This window comes from Grus americana, chromosome 1 (assembly GCF_028858705.1).
Source record: "Grus americana isolate bGruAme1 chromosome 1, bGruAme1.mat, whole genome shotgun sequence".
Lineage (NCBI taxonomy): Eukaryota > Metazoa > Chordata > Aves > Gruiformes > Gruidae > Grus > Grus americana.
Genome location: NC_072852.1, coordinates 90,479,194 through 90,497,085, shown reverse-complemented (window position 1 = coordinate 90,497,085; position 17,892 = coordinate 90,479,194). Strand labels below are relative to the sequence as shown.

Here is a 17,892-nt window from a genome sequence, read left to right as displayed (position 1 = left end):
AGGTGGAAGCTGTGTGGTTTGTTTGCAGATTTGCTCTGAGTATTTCTTCTCTGTAGGTGTGAATATTCATAGTTCTCTCCTAGTAAAAAAAAAAAAAAGTATGTTTCAATTCTCCCACAGAGTTATCAACTGTATTTTGTTATTATTAATTTATTGTAATATTCCCAGCTCTGAGAAATCCGGGTCTTGCTGAGTAACTTCTTCTGTTCATACCTGACAGAGCAGCGTGGCCTCCAAGCCAACAAGAATCCCACACCCTCAGCTGCTCCCCTACCGTACACACACAAATATAACCTGGCGTCTTTCACGTTGTTGAATGTTTGTGGCTGGCAGTACTGAAGGTCTCTGTTCTTTCAGGCAATGGGGCAATGTGGGGCTGCCTTTGCGTGTTTTGTGCTTTGCTCCCATTTTTGCAGCAGGCTTTCCTACCCTTTCCTCCTTTCCCCTCGCTTCTTCTGCATGAGATCTCTTTGCACAGACTCTGTCAGTCCTTATTTCTCTTCACCTTGCAGGTTCATCTACAACACGCAATGCCCACTACGTGCCATGCTTGCATCTGGCTGCCCACCTCACTGCAAAAACCAGCACCAGGCTGTCGGTGGCGTTTGCTGTCCTCTGACTCAGGCAATTTATTCCCCATCCTGCTCACTGCCCTGGCGTCTTAATTTTTCACATTCTTTATGACAGGGACTCATGCCAAGCAAATGTTTATTGGGACCAAGAATGACCTAAAACTAGCTCATAAATGAAGTCTCCTTCTCCCACCCCTTGGCAGCCCTGCCCTCTTTGGCAACTGGGGAAAGCCTCTGCAACGTGTGGTATGCTGGGAACCTCCTGCAAGGACTCTCCCTGTAATTTCAGGCATCTATCATTAGGAGATCCAACTGCGTGAGGAGTTGAGGATGACTGCTGAGGGTTTATCCTCAACAGGCAAAAAAGGTGAGGGTGTTTCTGACTGTGTTAGCTTGCACACGAGGTGAAATTCCAGCATAGGCAAGGTCATCTGCTGTTCTTCACGTTCACTAGTTGAGATAACTCTGCAAGAGAGCTAAGGGATGAGCAGTGAGCTGCTCTGGCTACCCATGGCTGTTATTGACGGTGAGTGAATGCAGGACTGAAAACCTTCCCTCTCTCTATTTTTTCCAAAGCAATGCTCACCTTTAGCAGGGTACTTTGGCTGGCACAGAGGCTGGAGAAGGTAAAGACAAGCCACTTCAAATGATCTCCACAAATAACCGACCTAGTCTTTTTAAATCTCTCTTCTGCCTCCACTGTCTGACCCTTGGTGTTTAAAGCAAATTATCTCACAATACAAAAAAAAAAAAAAAGTTAATAAAGCAGTTTGTGAGCACCTATTTTTTCTGATCTAAACTTCTTTCTGACTCTTATGAAGGAGGAGGGAAAGAAGTTACCTGATATTTCTCAGACTGCTTCAACTCTATCTTATGGCTAGGTTTTGTTTGTGTTTGGTTTTTGTGGGATTTTTTTTCCTTTTCGGATTTTACTTATCTGGAAACTTTCCCCGTTTAATAATCATCATGTGTGTTATTCTCCTTTCTCCAGCTCTGGTTGTTCCCATGTTCCTGTTCCTTGTGGTTCATTCTTAAGCAGCTACAAAGTTTTCTTTGAAGTCATTTCCTTTCACTGAATTCAACTATTTCCTGGTCGTTTCAGATAAGGGATTTAAATGATAGAGAGATACGTGCTCCCTGTAGCAGATGCGCTATGGGAGAAAACAGGTCCAGTTTTAAGATGGATCTGGACCCAAAGCGCACAATGTAATTCCTATAAATTTTCTAGATTTGTAAAACTTAGTTCATTTCGCACTGCAGTTTGCAAATAAGACATGAGAAAATAGCTACCCTTTTTTATTATGGCATGAACCAAACATTCTTGTTTTAGCACTCATACTGTATCTAACTTTTGGGGGCATCAGGACTTGCCCAAGTCTGAGCTTCACAGCTTCCATTCATTTCTAATCCTTAACTCTGAAACTGTTCATTTACCCTTGTGGTGAGACATGTCCTTTGAAAAGTTTATCCTGCTCAGATGGAAAATGAACTCAGAGATCTCACTGCCTTTCTCTGTCTTGGCCATTATGATCCTGTTCTTTTTGCTGTTGTTGGTGCCTTGTGCCAGCTCGGCCTAAGTCTTCTTCACTGGGCTAAATTTCCTTCCCTGCACTGTGCCTGCCTTCCCTTTGCTGCCAGTTGACCTTCAGCTCCATCCAGTGGGATACCAGCTAGATGTCCTGTTGCCCATAGCTGCTGAATTCCTGTGTTGCAAGGAGGATGCATGAGACACCGGTATCAAACATTCTTTGGCACTGGCTTAGATTTTTTCCTGGTTAACGGCCAGTTTGGGAACTTGCTTAATCCTGATTTTGGCTTAGCTGAAAGTATCCAAGATGTTATAGCTGTCGCTTCCAATACAACCTACACAGATGATTGCCCTGAGTCAGACTTTCAAACGCACGGTGATGGGAAAGCAGGCAAACGGAATTGGGTGAAATTGTGTTCAAGCACTTCCACGTGTTGAAGCACCCTGATTTAGGGCACGGTGCTGAGCGGACCATGACTAGGTCTGCAGTGTGCCTTTCGCTTGATTTTCATAACCATGGGAATGCTGGGGGGCAGTTTGAGATTCTCCTCTTGTCTTACAGCCAAGTCATTGCTAGACTCTGTGGCACAAAGAATACAAAAATACTGGTTCTCGTACAGCACTAATAATTGGCTATGGCTAACAGCAATTCCAGAGTTCAACAAACATGGTTTTCTCTCTCACTTTGTGTGCCAGTTGCCATGGTAAGCAGGAAGCACAACCCAGGCATTTTCCTAAAGGGAAATTGAAGTCATGAAGGAGGTAGGAAAGGGAGTCAAGCCCTGAATTCAACTGCTGAGTAGGGGAAAAAAAAAAGTATCTCATTTAACCTAATGATTCTTCTGGTTTTTAGGGAGAACAAAGAGCAGGCTGAACTGCAGGTATGCCCACTGAGGCTCCAACCACAAGAACCCCTCTCTTTCTTATTTTTTCTTTTTTTTTTCTTTTTTTTTTTAATTCCCCAGGGTAGAATAACAGACAGATACTAATAATATTCACTTCCATGCTACAGCTCAGAGATTGGACCAATGAGGGCACTGCAAAAATCCAGATAACCAGGAAACTTAATTCATAATATTTTTAAGTTCTTGCTTGTCCTTTATGAATCAACAGAAGTGCACACACGATACACCAGAGGCTTCATAGTAACTTCTCTGTTCCAGCTTGGTTTCCCCTCTACAAGCACTAGGATCCCAAATTATTTCTGTACTCTATTCTGCATTGCTCTACATTATCACAGGCAAGGCAGAATTCTGCAGGAGATGTGCTAAATGGGAGGACGTGGTCGTGCATTACTGAAACTTCAGCCTGGTAGAAGTAGAAATTGTAAGGAAAAAAAAGATTAATTTTACCCTTTGAAAATTTAAAGCATTTCAGATAATGGTAATTCTACAGAAGTCTCCAAGCTCTCGCTTCATTTTCAGAGCTGCAGAGCAGCTGCGGCCCTCATAACCTCCAATCAGAAAAGTGTGTGATCAGACCTTAACCTTCATCCCCACAGTCAAAACCCAGACAAACACAACTTAGCGCCCTGGCTACTCACACAACAAAAGAAGGGCTCAAACTCCATGTCAGAGGAAGACAAATACATTTGCACTGCATTCATAAACCAAATCCAGGAAAAAGAAAATGTTCCAAAACATCACTAAGGCACAGGTCTGTTTTTATAAAAACTCCAGTTTAATCTCATGGCTGAGACCTGGCGAAACATCTTTCTTTTGTGGCTGTTGTTTTTCTTTCTTTTTTTAAAGCAATAAGGCACAAAGGCAGTCAAGTCCACACAGAGAACAAAGCTTAACAAAAATACAATCCATCAGAGCTAGCAAGAGAAATAATCACAGACCAGGGCCAGTGGGATGGGGACAGTCCTTTTCACAGTGTCTGACTTCCAGCCCTTCCCTTGACCTGGCAGCAAATAAAGGGGACCAGTGCCTGCAAGAACGAGATCTAAGGTCTGGGCTGCTGCATGGAGCCCTCAGGAAGCTCTTGCCTCCTGACATTCTTCCTTTCCAGGGCTGTTAAAGTCCTGCTCCATCTCCATTTGAACTCAGCGGCATGCCTTCCATTCCTTGCTTGGAGCAGAATTAGTTATCACCAAGCCTTTACATCAGTTAGGAGCAAGCAAAAGCTAAACCAAATAGGGATCAGCTACAGCTTCTTCCCCACCCCTAGAGACTGAGAGAAGCAAAAGGGACAACTGCAAAACCTGGGCGTGCCTGAAAGGTAATATATGCTCCAGTAGATTGTTTGCATTTTCAAGGACTGGGGAAAAGCTCGTGGTGGAAAGCCGTATCAGTCCTTGCACTGTGGTCTCCCCTGATCTTGTCCCTCCTCTCCCAGGACAAGATCCGGCTCAGGAAGGCAGATTCAGGCCTTCTGCCCATCAGTGATTAGGCAGAACTAATTAGCTTCTCCTCTGTGGGCAAAAAGCCAGCTGATCTCAGTGCTACAAGAGTTGCAGCAGAAAACAGTTCCATGCATCAGCCCAAGTTTCACAGATGTGCAGGATTCTATTTAGGCAATTTCTTCATTTTAATTACATTTCCTTTCTAATATATTTATATAGAATGTTCTTTTATTTATATATATATATATATAAAAATTTAACACAATATTCACCACTACAGGCATTTCAGAATTCATAAAGAAAGAAAAAAAGACTTTGATTGCACCATTTGGACTCTGGATGAGGGAAAATGTTGCAGGCCTTTATGTATGCTCTCTAATACAGACCTAAATTCCTCTGAAGCTCTAAAGGTGAAAAAAGACATGCTTCAGTCTGTCTGAAGTCATAGCATGGGATGGACAGCCCAGAGGAATGTGGTTTATAAGGTGAAATACAATCTTCATTTCTGTTTACTCTCCCACCAGTAAGGCAGCTCCCACATGAGCTAACATTGTCCACGTCCCTCCTTTCCATCAGGGGATTCTCATCTTTGCCAGCCCAACCATTTCACTCTGAGCTACACTTAACAGAAGCTGCACAAAATCCCTGACTACACGGGAAGAATAAGTGAAACTGAGTCACTTGTCTCTCATTGGTAAAAGTCCACAAGCAACACATGCTGGTGATACCATATTGTGACTGAGACTGGGGCCATCTGCAAACTTGGGAATAGCCTTTACACTCTTCAAAGTCTCAGGGGAATCGAAACGTGTTGCAGGATCCCTGAAATGATCCTTGTAGAGCTGCAAATAATATGCCAGTCTATTTAGGAAGGTCCTTTCCATGATGCCAAGAACAACCGACTTAGCTCTGCTGCACACAAAACTTCAAACTCCGGGCCAGACCCACTTCCCATAAATCTGATCTATCCCTCTCCATAATGCTTCACAGAAAAACAAATGCAAAACCAAGCAAAAAAACCCCAAATCCTTTCTTAAAGTCTCTAGTGTTGCAGGGTTGTGCTGGAGGGCAGGAGTTTGGTACCCACAATGTACCACTGCAAAACCCTGACCTTCAGAAGAGCTTCCAGTCTCAGGTTCAGTCTGCTACTACAGGGTGGCAGAGGACAACCTAAAGGCTCTGAAGCAAAGACGACATCATGTTTGACCCTGAAGCTGACCTCAGGAATGGCTTAGAAAAGTTCGATCTCAGGAAATTGCAACCACGCCATCAGCACCATTTGACAGGAGATGGCTTCTGTCTTCTGGCTCTGTCCCACTATCAAGCTCCGGTCCTTGAAGCTGACTGCCACTGCCAGTATCAACATGGATTCATCATCAAGCATTACAAACTCTGCAAAAGTCTGAGTCTGGAGTTGGGAATGGTGACACCTGTGCAATGGTGCCCCTTGCAACTAAACAAGTACTCTCAGCTCTGCAGGATCTGGGCCTTTATCTCAGCGCTCTTGATACAAGCCCACCTGTGACCACAGAGCTGTAGTGATGTGCCTGCATTAAGCCCACTTGGCTAGGCTCTTGGAAGTTTGATGGATCAGCTGAAGGCTGGAGAGGAAACTGTAGACAGAGATGGGATCGAGCTACAAAATAGAGATGTCATTACAGAATGTCTGCTTAATTAAAATCCAGGACCTGGATCTGAGTTCAAATTCTGAAACACCTTTAAAAAGTATAGTCTGGATACAGATTTTAGTTGAGGCTGATCTTTAATATTAAGTAAAGATTTCTAATAACTTTCTCTTGCAGGAGTTTCACCACTTATGCCAAAAGCGCTATTACTTACTGGAACGCTGTTAAGAGTTGAGACAGTGTATTATATACAAATTGCCAGACCTCATTTCTTGTTCATAGATCAGCTTATATGAGAATAAGGAGGGGGAAGAAAAAAAAAAAAAAAGAATGGTTTTAAGGTGCCAAGGTTTCATCACATTTTCTTTTTCTTTTGATACATTACTTGGTGAGCTTCGCTGGCTCCGTTCCAGATGCCTTGGCAGTCAAAACTTCTAGGAACTGAAAGAATATAAATCCCTGCCCAAAGTGAACTATTTTGTCAATGCCAAAAAAACCTGGGCATCATTTCCACAACTTTTACTTTCTGTAAAGCCTTACCACAATACCTCGTATCACACCTTCCCAAGTCATTTGCCATTACCCCAGCTGTGGTGGTGAAAAGCTTTCCCATGAGGCAGTAAAAAAAGGCATTTGGGTGCCATGTAAATGCAGCGCAGAGCTGTGCTAACTATGAGGAGCATGGAGGACTGGCAATCCCCGTTTTAATGAGAGGCTGCCCAGGCATCTTATGCTCTGGGAAGAGGGTAATACAATTGTCGTGAAGCTGCATATTCTGGACCTGCCGTCCACGGCTTGCCCAGGTAAAGCATGGGCTGACACCTGTGAGAGAACATGGACCTGAACAAGAACTCCAGGATCTCGTCTGGTTTAATATTCTACCTCAACAAAACTGACAGCATGGACTTAGTTCTCTGCTCTGTTCCCTCTTATATGGCGTTATGCACAAGTGAGGAGTACAATGGGGAGGATAAAAGACTGCAGCTGGTGACAGGGAAAAGCCCTCTTGTTTTTTCACACTTCCTTTAGATACGGCAGGAGAAAATTCTGCTGAAGATATATTCCTTGCATTTTTGGGCCCAGAACTTCTCAAAAGTACTCTGGCATCTCTTCCCTTTAGCAATCAAAGAGTGCAGAGAAAGCACCATAGAGACTCTGGGCCCTCCAGCCACAATTAAGTGACACATTCAGCACAGACCAGGAGCTCATGGGTTGAGTTTGCTAACAATTTGAAAATGCCAGTACTTCAGAAAAAAAGCCCTAAACATACATCCATTGGGAAATTCTGACTGACACTCATTGTGGTGGCTACAGCACTTCCTACCAGATGCTCAGTTACTGCTTAAACTATAGCCCCATAATACCCATCTGAGGTACAGACTCAGACATCTCCATGAACGATGGCCCCTGCAAGCATCATTACGGGGACAATCTCAGTGCTGGCAGCAACACTTGTGTTCCATCTACTCCGTAGCCACTAGTGACACTTAAATTAGAGACAGCATGGGCTGTACCTGACTTTGCAATTGCCCACGGTCACATACCAGGCAATAGATGAGCCTGCGGTGAACATAGAGGCTTTATAAAGGAAGTTTTAATTCTATTCCCACAGCAGCTGTTGCTTATATGAACGTGTATTTGCCTGTAACAATAACGGCCCTTCAGGAGAGAGTTTAATTAACTTCAAATCCCCCTCTCAGGACATTGTTCATGATTTGTTCTGCGGTCCCACGAATCATCCTCTTTACCATACTCTTAATCAATCTGAAAGCACTGAGGGTCACGGAGGTGACAACCAGCCACGCTCTCAAAGAAACAGTGTAAAATCACAAGGAGAGGAAGTTTAAAGGAAGAAGCACCTGGGGACATGCCACACGGTGGCAATGAAAGACCAAGGGTCAAAGATATGTCAGTCGGGGTGCAAGAGGGCAATAGCCCAAGGACATGCAGATCAGAAGATCCTCCTGCTTTTCTCTGCTGTTGGCAGTGTGGAGCACAGCTGGAGATAGTTGCAGAGGTGTCATCTGGCTTTAAGCAACAATGAAAATAGTTGATATTGGCCTTTGTTACGACCGTATCTTTGCTTTCATTGTTACCAGCCTGAGTAGTCTCTAACACTGGACATCCAGCACAGTCTTTCCCCAGCCACACAGATCTTGTCAGCCCAAGGAAGGTGTGGCTGAGAACAGCAAAACTCATAAGCAGGACTTAGAAGATTAAAAGAAGAACTAGGCATTTTCTATCCAGCTACTTTCATTCCAGCCTTTGCACACGCTGGAAAGAGCACACCTTTGATGCAAGGGCAGAGCTGGAGGCAGCACCTTCAGGTTGTATGTTTGTCATTGGAACATCCTTGGGTGTCTCACACCCTGTGTGACTTGCTCATACCAGCATCACCTTCCTCTTCAGCTATCCCCAGCCTCCTGCACTATTTACACTGTCTAAATCAGACAACAGAGATGCATAGGCATGGCCCTTCTCTGCTGGCTGGGAAACAATGGAAGGAGGTCCCAAACCTGAGGACTTACGTCCTCAGCAGATGTTGTGCCCCTGCACCCTGGGCTGCAGTGCTTTGGAACAGTGTTTCCTCCCAGCCCTATTTTCTAACTACACCAAGATTTATTTTTCCTTTTTTCCATAGGGAGGATGAGACTTTCACAGGGCTTGTTAGACAATATCTATAGGAAATGCAAATTCCCTAGGACTGGCTTATAAAAAAAAGCAGACAGTGAGGCACTAGGCAGGGGTGAGAAAGGGAAGGAAAAGCAAGACAAAAAGACTATGACTCTCCGTAGCAAAATGCTTTGCAGGAAACCGTAAAGGATTTGGGTCCATCTTGCACAAAATAGTTATAACAACAGCAAAATGGCAACAGAGATTGGACACTCCCATCCCATCCACCATGGAAAAGGAATAAGAGAAGCAGTTGCTATTCGATCTGCCTCCCACTTCGTCCATCCAGAATCACAGAGCGCCTCTGGGGCTGGTAAAAGCAGCTGGTAGAGGTCTCCAGTCTCTGGCCGTTCTTGGGGATGGTCATTTTGTTCCGCAGCGTCACCCCCTCAGGCGTTGTCCGCGCAGTCTCAGACAGATCGCCACAAATGGGGCTCGAAGAGGTGGTCTGAGTGGGACTCCTTATGGGTGATAATAGCACCCTGGAGTCTGCTGAAGAGGAGGGGTGGTCCATAATGGGGAAAGGGGGACTGAAGAGAATCAGACTCTGGGGCCTGCCAGGCCTAGATCTATAAGAAGGCTTGGAGAACCCTGATGGCCTCTCCATCTTTGAGGACTGTGGGTTATCTCCAGCTGTCTCCTCCTCAGAGGTGCGCTTTCGGCGCAGAACAGGGGCATCCAGAGCAGGGTAATGACTGGACTGAGATGGCTCCAGCGGAGAGCCAAGGCTGCTGTGCCAAGGACAGGCTGAGTCCTTTTGAGCTGGGTCACTGTTTTCTTTCTCTGCTTTGGCTTTTTTCTCTGTCAACGGGCTCTTGGGGGTCTCCAAGTGACTCCATGCCACCCTTTGATTCTGCCTGATGGCCTGCTTGGCTTCTGCTTCCTTCTTCTCGGCCGGCGCAGCGGTGTTCTGAGCCTGCAGGGGCTGGGGGATCTGCGTGTACTGAATCTTGGGCGGTATCACAGGCACTGCTCTAGCCTGGCACATCTTAATCATGAAGGAGGTCCTGACCGCCGACACGCTGACAGGGGCAGAGTTACGACGGCCAGTGGTGGCATGGGCCACTGCCAGGTAATCCAAGTCTAGATCCACGTGGGTATTGAAATGAGACCCCCAGGGAACACCTTTACTGGCAGCAGGGCAGGTAGTTGGCAGGGATGGGACAGAATCACTGCTCTTTACTTCCTTCTGCCCGCACAGGAGGTTCCCAGGGGCAGAGGGCATGGACAGGCTCTCGAATGTGAAGAAATCTGGGATTGGGAGGAGTGAATCCAAGTTGAGGGACGATGGCCTAGTCTTCACTTTGCGAGGTGTTTCTTCACCTTTATTACACAGCTGTGACTCAGTGGCAGAGCACAATGCCTTGGTAACAGTCTCTCCTCCCAGGGCAGTGTCCTGAGATATGGATAATTCCTCCTTTGTGTTCTCCACCTGTGAAGAACTGCCTGCTCTATTTTGGTATGGTAAAGACAGCTCAAGCTTTGAGCTCCAAGGGTTTTCTTTGCTTACATCCAGTTTCTTTTCCTCTGGCTCTGAAAGAGGGATTACGGAGGGTCCTTCTTTCTCAGCTGGTGCTTCCTTCCTGCTGAGGGGGTACCTCACCTCCTCAGGTTTTGAAGGTTCTTCTGGAGGATTTGTGACATTCTCATCTTGCTTAGCTTTGCCCAAACTAGAGGGGGAGATGGGTTGTGTTTTGGGCAGTTCACAAGTCACTGGCAGAATGTCACTGCATGGTTGCTGCTGGTCAGTGGCATCTATGAAAGAGAATGGGATAGTCCACAGACTCATCACCGTGTCTTTACTGTCCAGGGAGAGGCTGCGACTGAATCGTGGTCTGAGAGAAAGGCCTGTCTCTGCTCTCTGGCTCTGCGGCTGAAACTCCTGTATCATCTTCTCCTGAATGTCCTTAAAGGTGGGGGAATGGAGTGGGCTTGTAACCCACTGGTGATCCTCCCATGGCTCCACAAGTTCTAAGCTCTGCACATTATCTGTCCAGGTATCCTCATCATCCTGGTCACCAGCATCATGGGTTCTGCTAACAGCATTGCCCTCCTTCAGCTCCTGGATTCCAGCTCCACTCAGTGCCTTGGAGGACGATGTGTCCCTTTCATCAGCAGTCATTATCTCAGGCTTCTCCCTCTGAATCTGGATTCTGGTAAGACCATTCTTTTCCCCCTGCAGCTGGCAAGTGCTATCTTTTTCTCTTCCTAACTCTGGACATGCTTCTTTGGAACAAGAAAATTCATTGCTTGGGGCAACCTCATTAAATTCTGATTGACTGTGAAGCTTCCAGTCCAGGGGAGGAGTGAGACATTCACTCCTGCTGTCCACCACCGGGTGGTGATTCTTTGGAGCAGCTTTGCCAGTTGGAAGAGTACCCAGTTTGGGTAGGGCTGAAGCACAGCTCTGCTGTGCAACCACATCAGCCTCACATTTGTGGAGGCTGTCTTGTCGTTCTATGCCGGTGGCACCAAATAAAGGCACCTGACTTGTTATCTCTGGTGTACTGCTTGCAGATTTCTGCTCAGACAGTGTTGGACTCTGCCCTGGGCCAGCGGAAGAATTATCTGTTTGTACTGAAGAAGAGGATTCAGAAATTAGGCCTGTCTTGGGGACAGTTGCTGGCAAGAGCAAGAGCTCCTCTTCAGGTTCGATAATTTTCAGTTCCTGCTGTATCTCTGGCCACAGCGGTTCTAGAAGAGCATTTGCAGGGTCCTCCTCATTCTGAAAAACAAAAGAAATATCATGACTTGGCAGCTCAAAACTTACAAGTAAATACCCTTCCATTTTCCTCAGACAGCCCTCTTAGAACAGACAGGTTACTGGATGAGTACACTCATCGGTACAGAAACACAGACACACAAGGAAGGAAATATGTCTATAAACAAGTGGGTTTATGTAGGAGAAGATCTGAGGTGCAGCCAAAATGAGGCCTGGACAGATGTACTGAAAGGGTGAGGTGAATGAGTAGCTGGAATGTCTCAGCCCGTTTCTCAGCTCTTCCCATTCAGGCTCACTTGGCCTTGCCAGAGGATCTGCATTCCCAAATTGCACACGAACTGGAATGAATAATCTCTTCAAGGAGATATGCCAACAGATCTTTAAATAGCTGTCCAGATGAGTATTGCTGTAAGAAACTTGGTGAAAAAGCTCTGCAAGAGATACAGAGGAGGCAAAAATAATAATAATTAAAAAATAGTGTCTAGAGAATGGAAGAAAAAAGGACCGTTCAGGCTGTCCAGAACAAATCGGACAGGAAAAATAGAAGGGGAATTGAGGTACCATGGGTCAAAATGCTCAGACATCTGAACAGTCTCGCATCTGGAGAGTCTCAGAGCAGACAGATTGTACTGACTGCAATCGTATAGTTACAGGAAAAGAAGACCAAAAGGGGACAGTAGGGAGTTGTGTAAAGGTAAATCACCACATGGTGATGCGGACAGAAGTGAAATCAACCATGGTCAATTCTTGACCCTGCTTAGCCTAGGTCATAGACTGAGTTTTCGTGACGATGGACACACAATGAAACTTTAAACAACCTCCCAGTCACCACCATGACATTGTCCCCCATCTTTTTTCTCATGCCTTCTTCCTTACCACATCTCTTAAGCGTGACCCTTCTTCTGTCTTAGCTGTCTCGATCTCCTGCTGGCCACAGCTGCCTTCTGAGGAGGTATCCTTCGTCTTGAACTGTCCTTGCTCTGCCTTGTCTGCAGGGAGCAGCCCTGTATGAACCTCTGAGGCTGGTGCTTGTTCCAAGGTGGGACTCTGCTCTGAGGACTGCCGGGGGCTGCTGGTGCTGCTTGTGCAGCTGCTTTGCCCACTTAACGTCTCCTGATTTTCTGCCGCTGGCTGTGGAGTTTCTAAGGACTCAGGTTTCCTGGCTGCCACCAGCTCCTCTGGGTGAGAGCCTGGATCAGAAACACAAATGAATGATGCAACTTCTTGTGACTGAATAGATGTGCCCCAAGACAAAGCGGTGCTGTTTCAACCCAATGCCAACTAATGAATTTAAAGATCTGGGCATGACAGGGCGTTGCTGGGAGGGCACCCACCTCCCCAGTCTCGTTACTGCAAGAAGCACCAACCTGACCTGCTACCATCAACACCCACCCTCCTACAGCTTGATCTCTTTCTGGCCACCAGAGCAGGCTGGAGCAACCTTCACACTACTGAGCTGCAGATCACCTCCAGCAGCCTGACAGAGGCTCCACTTTCCCCTCCTTAACACACTTTTACCTCTGGATGCTGACGCTGGCAGGGTGGGCCCCGGCTGTTTCTCCTTCCGCTCTGATGCCTGCTCTGTCCTCGTGTGGGTCCCTGCTTCCAGGGCAGAGGGGCTGGTGCTCTCGGCCACCAGGGAAGACAGCTCCTCTAGGCTGGAGAGGGAAAGCTTCTCCTTGGCGGGCACGCGGCAGGGAGTGCTGTTGGTGCTGATGACTGCGGATACCCGCAGTGGGACAGAGACGGCGAAAGGCTCTGAGATGTTCAGGGCTTTCCTCTGGTGACGAGGGGAGGCCTCCAAGGGAAAAAGGCTGCTTGGGAAGCCTGACTTGGCAGCTGATTCAGAGGTGTAGAACATGCGGCCACCTTTGGGGCAAGTCTGCTCATTTTCAGCATCCTCTGCTGCCCGGAAGACCTTCAACTGCTCAGGGAGTGACTTTGCCTGTGGTGTGCGGGGAGGACCTTTCTCCCCACTCAGCTCTGAACTTCCTTTGGCCCCCATGGCAGATCCTTCCCGCTCCCACTCATTCTCCTTACTGAGGTCATATGAGCTGCCTGTGCCTCCTGTTCGTATCTTCATCACCGGAACAAAAAACCCTCCAGTAGTCACTGTCCGTTTGAATCTGCTCTTTTCATCCTCCCCTAAAGATAGGACGATAGGAGGAATTCAGTGGGAAACAAAGCACTAGCAAATAACCTTCCTCTGTGAGGAGTCCTCCTCAATCCCTCCAGGGATGACTCCTGCCCTGGTGCACACCCACATTTCCCCAGAGAGATGGGGACCTTGCAGGCTCCAGCCCTGGGGACTCCTTCAAACTGGGCAGGCAGGTCTGGATAGGACCTGGAAATCACCTAAGACTTTTATTAGAGGCCCCTCTCAATCAGATGCAGCCAAGTCTAGTGCTAGCATGCATTGCCGACTATGATCACAGCTCCAGGCTTTGTTGGCTTATTGCAAGCACTTTTCACTTATGAATGGGAATTTTGTGCCCAGAATAAACAACAATGAAACTGAAGCAATCCCACTGCTAATAAAGGTGCAGCTAGGCACAGCGGTAACTCTCAGGTGAATGCACCAACATAGAAGACACAGAAAAGGGTTAAAAATGCATGCACGCAAAGGCGAGGGCACATGTTAGTAGCCATGGCATAAGCACACAAAGATACACAACCCGGTGAGATAGGCAAAGAAACAGACTGCTGCATCCATGCAAGCACGGGGGAAAGCTGAGAATGCAGAGGTGCAATCCTTCACCCTTACACTATAGGCTATTGATGGCTCACCTTCCACTGGCAGGGAACACAGCGAGTCCATGCTCTTCGCAGGCCGAATAGTTGCTTTTTCTGTGGAAAATGAGTTTTAGAGGCAGGCTTCAGATCCTGCGGCTTTGCAAGTTTCAGCCCATAAAGACTAAAGGCTACATATAGATGGGCATGCCAGGCAGACATCAAAGTTATTTTCCATTTCCAAGCATTCCCCCTCTGTATCCACACCATGCGGCTTATTACCCACAACACTTGTCCACACAGCTGGGGATCTGCTAGCACTAACAACAGCTTTGCACCTGCCGGACATGTGGAGAGCTATACTTAACCCAGCCAGTCAACACCATCTCCACTGCGAAGCACTTAAGCATCCCTAAAGCTGTTATGCACCACTGCCCTCCCCGATGAAGTCAGGCTATTGGTTGTGGGGACTTTTTAACTAAACTGACATAAATGCCTTCTCACCTCTCATTCCTGATAGCAAATGTTAGGTTATTTTTATGTTGCACTCCCAGGCTCTTTTCCTGGCATGAGCATACCCTGCCTACAGCAAGAACTCCGGGAAATTTATGAGGGCAGTAAGCAACCTATTTTCCTGGTCATCCTCGCTGGACTTGCTTGTCCAGAAACAAGCTGCCATTTGTCACCAGACACTCTACAAGTCTGTTCCTGAGAGATTTTGGAAGCATGTAGCTGTTACCGCTCTGAAAAGAGTAGATGGGCGGAACGTAGCTGGCAAGGAAGACAAGTTCGTCTTTGGCAGCGCAAAAAGGGTCCAGGGAGCTCTGGAAAATGTCTGGGAGCAAAGTTTGCTGTTTACAATGTTGCACAAAGTAGGTAAGGCAGAAAGTGAGCAGGCTTGTTGGACTTCATTTGTTTATATAATTAAGGCTTCTGGGACTGACTTTCACATGAGCATCGGAGAAACTCCAGCTACTTTTTGCATTTATATGGAGTCCTGGCTACCTTTTACGTTCATATGGCATGATGTCTTGAGCACTGGCTCTGCTTTCCCAGAGGAACAGAATTCAAGCTGCAGAGCTCGCATTTTATGTGACTTACAGACTTGTGTGCATGGACACAAACTGTGCTAATGCATGTGCTGAGTTTCAACAGCAAGTTCATCTGTTTCCTCACATTAGGCTGTAAGCAGAACACACACAAAAATGCAACATGGCAGCTTCTCAAAAGCACTGTCTCAGTGCCTAAATCGCTGCACACGGTTGTGCATTTGTGTGTCCTGCTGGTGAAAATGAACAGCCTTCCGTCACTTGGTACTGTGCTTGGAACAAGGCTCGGCCCCCACGATCACTGGGCTCCAGTCATCCCTGGGCATCCTTGGGTTAGCACTATTTGGGGAAAGAGTATTCCTTATCAAAGTGAGAAGGTGATCCCGTGATCAAAATAGGATGGAGCACTATTTTGAGGTCTGCCATGGGCACCCTATGCAAGGCCATCTGTACATGCAAAACATGGCGGAAGGCAGGGGTCCAAAAAGAGCTGGATCCAGCATTTGGCTTCACACTCACTTCTGATCCAAATACAGCCTCTCTTATATGTGGTGGTAGGTAATGCTGCCAACATTAACTATTTTATTTTAAGTCTTGCAATGTTTGGTAGTGCTCCTCCAAACACCAGCTCCTGGAGTCATGAGATTATCTAAAAAAAAAATCCCACCTTCACTTTCTTTCTAAAAAGTAAATTTCTTGTCTTGGACATACTAAAAAAATCTAGGACATATAAGCCCGAAACACTTCTTTATGAAACCAGGTAAAAACTGGTATGCTTTCTTTTAAAAATTGTGATTGCTTTTAAGCCAACTTCATGATTTTTAGAACTTGAGTCATCATTTCTGAACACTGGGAACTGGCACTGCCATGTGATTTTCTAGGAAGCAGAGTGTTTAAGAGCTTGTAGCTCAGGAGGGGCTAGAACTTTGGATTACAGCCAGGAGAAAAGACAACTTCTCTCTTGTAAATTCTGCAAAAGTAATAGCTTCCCTCAAAGCGCTGAGAGCCAGCAGCCATAGGAACTCCTGGCACCTCGTTTTTCACAAAGACACTGAACACAGTTGGTTCTTTAATGCCCTTTAGTGGAAGGACAGCCTGGAAGAACAGCCATTCACCCAGTGCCATGTAAGGAACATTAGGAGCCAGAGGCTGGCTAGGTTGGAAGAGTGGACTAATCCGAACCTACATAGCATTTCCTAGTCCCCAAGCTTGACAGCTGGGCCAGGACAGCCTACTTATCACATACCAGAATGAAATATTTACTGTAGCTGTCTGGCATATCCTCCTGAATGGGTGCTTCTCACCATCATGTGAAAATGAGATGTGCATGAAACCAGGCAACAAACATGACCCCATTAGACTATCTCAAGTCTAATGGTATTAGTTTCATGTGGATACAGGTTGCCCCATGCTATCAATATTGCAGGAGAAAGCTGCAGAGACAAATACTTAACTGAAAAGTGTGTTCTTACCAGAGAGCTTCTGTGCCCTTACGAAGACACTCCCATTTCGACTCAGTTTAGACTTTGACTCTGAGCCAGAACGGCCCAAGTTAAATATCGACTTCCATTTCTTGGACTTGGTAGATAATTTTCTCCTGGAAGGAAAAAGGGCTCAGGAGGTTAGCAAACCCTAGAGACTTTTGTCTTTTTAATATTCCACAAAAGCCTCTGAGCTCCCTCCCCTCAACACTCTCTCTCTTTTCTTCTCACACCTCTTTTAATTCTAAGGCATACAAGGCATAGCTACACAATCAGCTCTTGCTTTTCTGTAAGTAAGTGATTTATCTGTATTGCTGACTTAACCATGTCATGGATGGAAAGACACTAAGCCAGCTCTTCAGAGAGTTGGCTCTGGCATCATGCTACAGCAACTGTGATTGACTGAACGATCAACCATGCTTTTCTCCAGAAAGTAGAGGCTCCAAAGCTATAACAATTTTGCAATACAGTAAAAAGAGTTGTCTTTTCAACAGGTTTTAATGACAGAATGCAAGATAAATTCCAGACAACTGATGGTACTATCACTCAGTGCACAAAGCTATCCTTTAAAGTCCACATGTTGTATAGTTTTTATGAATTTGTGAAAATAAAAGGATCCCTTAATACAAACTAGCTATTTATGCTTCTCAGTCCAGCATTAATTTAATAGGTGTTATATGATCATATGCAAGTATAATGTACTAACCAAAAAGGAGGCTTAAGCGAATTAAATCAATTTCTTGTAATTGTCAGAGGAAGTCGGACACCAGTTCCCTGTGTCTCCTTGGAAATCTCAGCTTTAAACAGAAAGAAGCTGCTACTCCCAAAGACAATTTTCTTCTACGCCTATTACTGCATGAAGCTCTGTTTCAGTTCCTTCACATACCCATTCTAACTTCTGTTTCCAGAGCAAGAACCCTCTTATCTCCCTGCCTGGCTCTCCATAACGGGCTTTCTAACCCCATAGTTCTGCCTTTCTTTCAGATCAGTACTCAGAAGAGCACAAATCAGTCCTACAAAGAGGATTAACACCTTGGGGACAGGACTGTTTTCTTCAAGTGAGAAAGGAAAAAGCATCATAGAGGGGGATACACCCTTTTGTCTTAAGCTGGTTATCTTCTTGCCAGTATTCTGTTAGATGGCTCCTTTTTGCTTTAATATATCA

The 17,892-nt window shown here is 46.0% G+C and overlaps 1 protein-coding gene across 3 annotated transcripts in view; it reads right to left on the bottom strand.

The window, feature by feature from the left end:
• Positions 1-6,190: 6,190 nt before the first annotated feature.
• The window catches only part of ARHGAP31 (Rho GTPase activating protein 31), a 58,014-nt gene continuing 46,312 nt past the window's right edge, over positions 6,191-17,892 (bottom strand). For 2 of the 3 annotated variants that reach the window (XM_054830439.1, XM_054830446.1), the window contains 5 exons: positions 16,719-16,843; positions 14,255-14,314; positions 12,986-13,612; positions 12,344-12,657; positions 6,191-11,470 (listed from right to left, as the gene is read on the bottom strand). In XM_054830439.1, coding sequence (XP_054686414.1) covers positions 9,002-11,470; positions 12,344-12,657; positions 12,986-13,612; positions 14,255-14,314; positions 16,719-16,843 — 3,595 coding nt within the window. In that variant the 3' untranslated portion in view covers positions 6,191-9,001. The remainder of the gene's footprint in view (positions 11,471-12,343; positions 12,658-12,985; positions 13,613-14,254; positions 14,315-16,718; positions 16,844-17,892) is intronic. The other variant, XM_054830452.1, reaches the window with a different exon arrangement.